The sequence below is a fragment of the Corylus avellana genome, chromosome ca6, assembly GCF_901000735.1.
Source record: "Corylus avellana chromosome ca6, CavTom2PMs-1.0".
Taxonomy (NCBI): domain Eukaryota; kingdom Viridiplantae; phylum Streptophyta; class Magnoliopsida; order Fagales; family Betulaceae; genus Corylus; species Corylus avellana.
In genome coordinates, this window is record NC_081546.1 from 27,802,889 (window position 1) to 27,809,655 (window position 6,767).

At 33.0% G+C, this 6,767-nt stretch overlaps 1 protein-coding gene across 1 annotated transcript; it reads right to left on the minus strand.

Moving 5' to 3' along the window:
- Positions 1-285: 285 nt before the first annotated feature.
- On the minus strand, positions 286-6,136 carry LOC132184727 (disease resistance protein RPV1-like). The gene is made up of 2 exons (XM_059598461.1): positions 5,598-6,136; positions 286-1,039 (listed from the first exon to the last, which is right to left on the minus strand). The coding sequence occupies exons 1-2, from the start codon at positions 6,101-6,103 to the stop codon at positions 934-936; spliced, it is 612 nt and encodes a 203-aa protein (XP_059454444.1). The 5' UTR covers positions 6,104-6,136; the 3' UTR covers positions 286-933.
- Between the last annotated feature and the right edge of the window lie 631 nt (positions 6,137-6,767).

The following is a 6,767-nucleotide window of genomic DNA, read 5'->3' on the forward strand; positions in this document are numbered from 1 at the left end:
AAGGGTAATAAAAATGCTCAAGTGGATGAGCCAGGTTGTGAAACCAACATGGCTAAGAGCAAGAAACCAATTAATAAGACAGACCACCTAAGGAAGGGTAGCTTCTTATTTGTAGCAAAGTTAGCTTATTGAAATAATTTTCTTTTAATAAAAGGGATATATATATATATATATATATATATATATAAAATAAAAAAATAAAAAAAACAAGACAAGAAGCTGCAATGAAACCCTTGCAAACCCACACCGCCACAATCAACATCAATATTATGTGTACACCCAAAATTGACTTGTAATATGTGAAACACTTACATTATTATAACCCAAGTTTTGGGGTGATTTGATTGATGTAATTGGGATTCACCAAGAGGCATATCCTCTGCATTTGAAATTCCTTGGCAAAAGTCAGAGTACACAAGCTGGTGCTTGTAATGATGGGATTGACACAATGAAGGACGAGTTTGCCATGTTGGTAGAGTCCACCACAAGGGTGCTGAGAAGCATTTCATGTCTTAGATCTCAGCAGCTATCAAATTTTCTGGAGCGAAGAATGCCTCTTTTGTTGTTGGCACCAATTGGATTCCAAGTTGCCATCATCATCATCATTTCAAGTCCCTTCATATCTTTGTTTTATATGAAATCCACAACTTTTAAAGAACAGTGATGCTGAATCATTCCTGAATTCAAATATAACTCGAAGATCATCCGTCTTTAGCTGAGAGTAGTATGAATCTCCGTAATATAACCATACACGATCTGACCTGGCTGACTCATATGTCAGCATAGAGATATCAGAATGGATTGATTGACCATTATTGATGACTTGAACATGAACATGAAAAAGACCTTCATCTTGTCCATCATATGTCGGTCCAATAACAGCAAAGAAAGCAAATGTTTTTTTCTCTGAATCCAAATATAGAGGCCCGGTATCTATTTCACACCGATTAGTATTTGAAACCTCTTTACAATAGCTGAAGCAATTTGGAATCCTATTTCCCGGACATATACACTGAAATACACGAAGCTTAGGATGTCCCTGTTACATGGATATGACAAATTTTCAGTGATACAACCTACAAATCAAGACACACACTAACATGTATATATATATGAGAGAGAGATGAGAGAGAGAGAGGGAGAGAGAGGGAGAGAGAGATGCCTCATTGAATAATTGATCGTGTACAGCATTCCCTATCTGTTCAGGGCAATCGGAGAAGTCAATCCCGCTAAGCTTTGGTAAATCGTATATATTATTAAATGGAAGTCTTTCCAATGACGTGCATCCACGCAAAACTACACGTAATATATTTCGTGGAAGCTCTGGAACTTTTCGAAGTTGCTTGCAACGATCCAAGATAAGGATTTTCAATTGAAAAAATCTGTTGAACAGTGTAGGAAGGCTTACAATAGCGCTATCGCTTAGAACAAGACATTCCAAACTGTTTAAAGAGCATTCAAGTTGAAACTTCTGTTCCAATGATTGCAGTACCGAAGATACCGTTCCAACCCGCAAAGGATATGGTGGGACACATGTATTAAAAAATTGAGATCTTCTTGGTTCTTCTAAAAATATTTCCAAGGACACGCAACCCCAAGCATTCACGTCTATTACATTCGGTGGAAGTGCTAGAATTTCTCGGAGTTGCTTGCATTCATGCAAATCAAGGTACTTCAATCCAACAAAACTTTCGATACATCGAGGAAGGGTAACAATACCACTCCTTGATAGATCTAAACGGTACAACGTGAAGCCACAACCATGTGCCCTTATGAAATTTGATTCTAAAAGATTCCTAAGATTTGTGGAACAGTATAAATTTAATTTCTCTATCCCACCCACCAAGCACCCAATCGATGAAGGGAGTCCTTTTAAACTAGAACAACCAGTGAGAAAAAGTTCCTCTAAATGTTGCAACATATAAATGCTATGTGGAAGATTCATAAGGTGTTTATTAAATTGTAGATGTAATTTTTTAACCCCAACGAGGTACCTAATGGATGAAGGCAGTTCCTCTATACCAGTTTGAGAAAAGTGGATATATTCTAAACATTTCATTTGACACTCAATTTCAGGAAAGTTCTTAACCATTGAACAACCAGAAAATTTGAGATATTTTAGAGATCTCAACTTGAAGCTTGTTGGAAAACTTCTAAGATTAGAGCAAGATGTAATGATTAGCTCAACAAGCTGATCAAGGAATCCAACGGAATAATGAACCTCAACTAGATTTTTGCAATCAACAAGTTTTAACGACTCTAAATTTGGGATCCTTGAAACATCAGGAATTTTTTCAAGGAATTTACAGTTACAGAAATCCATAGTTGTCAAGTTTTGGAAATGCTGTCAAGAAAAAAAAAAAAAAAGGGAAATAAATTAGTTTGAACCTTTAAAGAAGCTTAATAGCAGAATTTAAAAATACAAATATTAAAATAAAAATTTTACCTGAACTCCCTCCAATATCTTGATTCGACTATGAGCCATTCTTAAAATCACAAGGTTATTTCCACGAAAATTGGGTGGAAAATATTCTCCAGGATATTCAACCCAATCTATCACTCTTAACTCATTAGATAGAAAATTAGGTTCTTCAGTAAGACGTGCATTATGACTTATAAATAGTCTGAGCCCTTTCATCTTCTTAAAGGCCTTGAGACTCAGGTGTATCAGGTCTAGATCAGGAAAATCTATCAATATGCCCTCAACTTTGTTTGTTGCCTAACAAAAAAATGTATAGTTAAAGTGTATCCACAAAATCATAACATAAAGTTCTCCATATTTTAACACTTACTAGAGCTATAATTTTAGTCTTGATAAAATTTATTTCCATTTTTATAAGTATATAGGTATATGCATTTATTACTTGGTAAAAAGGAAGAAGCTGATAATCCATCTGCTTTGTCTTTGTACATTGCTTCTTCTTTCTTTTCTTTTCTTTCTTTTTTTTTTTTTTTTATATAGATTTTCAAAATGAGTAATTTATTTTTATTATTGGAATGTCCCTGATCAGTCACATTCTCAAAATTAATGTCTTATATATATACATAATGAGAATATTACACTCGTTCAAAAAATAAAAATTAAGATACTCATAAAAAATGGGCATATCTTTGAATAAAAGGAGTTACACATGATCATTTTACTTTTTTTCCTCATAATTAAAAGCATTCCATTTGTTCAGCTCTTTTGTAATATTATTGGTCAAGTTTCCATTTACTTGTTATTGTATAATGAATAACAAATCATTGAGAGAAGCAGCCCATTAATTTATTTTATTTTTAAGAAAAAATGTTGCTCATTGGTGGCAGGCTACCACTGCGCAACTGCCAGTGTTTTAGAAATGAAAATTTTTTGAAACATTTACCAAGTAAGTAGTAAAGGGCATGTTTAGTAAAGTTGTGTTTAAATTTTAGATTTTTTAAAAAAGTTTTTAACACAATAAAAATTGAGAAATGTTGTATATAATATTGTCCACAAATAGAAATTTGGTCATTCATAATTAAAAATATTATAAAAACCAAAAATGAAAAAGAGTTTTCAAAACAAGATAAAATAAAACAAAAAAGTGAAAAGCAAAAAAAAAAAAAAAAAACCTTTTGAATGTTGACCTCCACGACTGGCACGCAGGGGCTGGGTCTCAATTCATTTTTTTATACATTTTGTTTTTGATCATAAATAATAAGACCGACCAGCCTCCACACTTGAGAATGTGAGCCTGTGTTTTTGTATTTACAAAGGTGTAGAACGTTTTCTAAAAAAAATTATTTTATTTTTTACAAAATATTTTATGGTTTGTTATGAAAAATGTGTTTTTATTAAAAGAAATTATTTTCCAAAACTTATATTTAAACTATGAAAAAAAGTTCATTATAATCTTTACAATTCTTACTGGATTTTTTTTTAAAAAAAAATTTCTCAAGGAGGGATTGACCTCACGCAAGTTCTTCTTTTATTACGAGTATCACTATTTTTACATGAATATCCAACACTTGAAGTCTCATAAACATCTAACTTCAAGAAAATTATTATTTTGCGAATTCTCAAGAGAGTCCGTGATAAATTAACTATCTAGGAAACAATTTTGCAAATGGTTTTACAAAAACACAACCAATTAAACAGTCGGACTCCATTGTAATTATGGTATAATTTTATTTTAGTTTTAAAAATAAATCCACTCTACTTATTGGATTCTTTTCTGGAGCATATATGTATCCATGCACATATATTTGCATGTAACTTTTCAGCCTTTTTTATGCCAAAAAAGAAAAAGAAAAAGGAAGCTCAATATTTTTCTAGTAGCTTATTAACTAATGATAAAGAAACAAATGTAAAATTAAAAGGTATTTTTAACAAAATTCTTACCGTATTTTCTTCTAGGACATAACGAACATCTTCATGAAACCATAACCTACTACGTTCGCCAAGTTCTTTGGATTCTTGTCTAACAATTTCTCTACCCATTTCTTGCAACAAGTCATGCATCATGATCAACGATCTCCAATCCTCAGTTATGAGACACTTATCCTTTAGCTCGTCGATACCAGTATTTGAGTGGAAACCACAACTGTCTAGCATTTCTCGAACAAATTTTACATTCTTTCCTTTGAAGAAACATGCTATGTCAAGGAAAATATTCTTCGCATTTTCATTCAATCCATCAAAACTTATTTTAAGTATTTTTTGAATATCACAATGAGGAATTCTTTTGTACTCATCCAATTTACTTTTCCAATAGAGTATGTCTCTACCTTTCAGAGTAGAGCCTAGCACTGATAAAGCTAGTGGCAATCCTCCACAATAACATATTGCATCTTCTGTGACTTCTACATAACCACCATTAGGTTTGTCACTTTTGAAGGCATTCCAGCAAAAAAGCTGAAGAGCTTCATCATGATCCAACCCATTCACAAAGTAAATTGATTTAACTGGATCATGTGCACGAAGTAAATGTTTATCTCTTGTTGTTATAATGATTCTACTTCCTAAGCCAAACCAATCAGTTTTTCCAGCTAACATTTCTAATTGGACTAACTCATCCACATCATCAAGAACTAAAAGTATCCTTTTTAGGTGAAGCCTCTTCTCTATCAAAGTAACTCCTTGATCAACATTGTCAACCATTTGACTTGAACCTCCTAAGATCTTTGATAAAAGTTTATTTTGCAAATGGATCATGCCGTCCTTTTGGTTGGAAGTTTCTCTAATGTTTTCAAGAAAACAACTACCTTCAAATAAGGAAGCAATCGAGTTGTAAATGGCTTTGGCTAATGTTGTCTTACCAATTCCACCAGTTCCGATGATCCCTACCATGCATGTACTATCTTTCTTATTTATATTTAAACACCACTTCACATCTTGTACACGAGACTCTATTCCAACCGGATTCTTGGCAACTTGAAAGTGTGTCTCTTTTACTAATATCGAATTCACCCGTTCAATGATTTTCTGAATAAAGTCATGCTCATTCCTACCAATACAAGATATATAAAATTACATTTTGTGAATGACTAATTTCAAAATATGATCTTGATGTAAATGAAAGTTTTAATAAATTTAAAATTATTTATGACAAAATAAAAAGAGTGGTTAGAAATACCTGTAATTCTTTAAATTCCACCCGGACAAATTAGCCACTTGTGTCAGGGTTGTCTTCCACCTCTGCACTTTCATTTGATCATCTTTGAATCTTTTTTCATGTTTGGCAAATGCTTTTCCAAAACTATTTATTTGATGTCGTACTTCCGATGGATCTACGTTGTAAAACACTGGTAGAACAATTTGTCCATTTCTTTCCTTACACTCAAGGATCGTCGCAAGTTCATCCAAGCACCACGAGGAAGATGCATAGTTTTGAGAGAGTACAATGACTGAAATTCTTGACTCTCTAACAGCTTTGAGAAGTGCTAGAGAAATGTTCTCTCCTCTTTCGAGGTCATTATCTATGTAGGTATTGATTCCCTTTTGACGCAGAGCTGCGTATAGATGAGCAATAAAATTGTTTCGAGTATCTTCGCCTCTAAAGCTCAGGAACACATCGTAAGTCCATTGACAGGTGATAGAAGAGGAGGAAGAGGAAGATGAAGAAGCTCCCTTAGAGGCCATTGACGAAGTTACAAGAGTACTATTTTTACTGGAGAAAATCGAGATGGGAATTGCAGAAGGGTCAGCTAAAGCAAGTTAAATAAGTAAATAGAAAAGTGGATGCCGCGTTGATAATATGAAAAGAATCCAAGTTGGTCCCAAGTACACGTGACGCGTCAAAAGAAAAATGAGCAAAATTTGTCGGCAACTTCGTTTCTATCTACATGAAAATAAAGATGAAAAAATGAGAGAAAAAGCGCTGCGATAAGATATATGAAGTCACGCGTTAAAATTGCAGTTAAAGTGGGTCCATTGTTTAAAACAACAAAATAATTGCACCCTAGTCCTTTGCAGATTGAGGATTGAAATATTAGCCCTTGCCGAGAATAGTTTTTTTTTTTTTTTTTAATTCATCCTACCTTTGACTCTATGCTTTTGAAGCCTACCTGCATTTAATAATATTTCATTAGTAAATCAAAACCACATATTTATGGGATAAATATACATCGGCCCTCTCAACTAACAACTATTTTTATTTTGCCTCCTAACTTGACAGTTGTGACACTAATTAGATACATTAAATTACCATTTTATTGAAATTAAGCCACTTTCCTATCATTCTTCCAAAAAAATACCCCTATTTTATTTTTTTAAAAAAAATATTTAACTCAATCCGTATGCAACG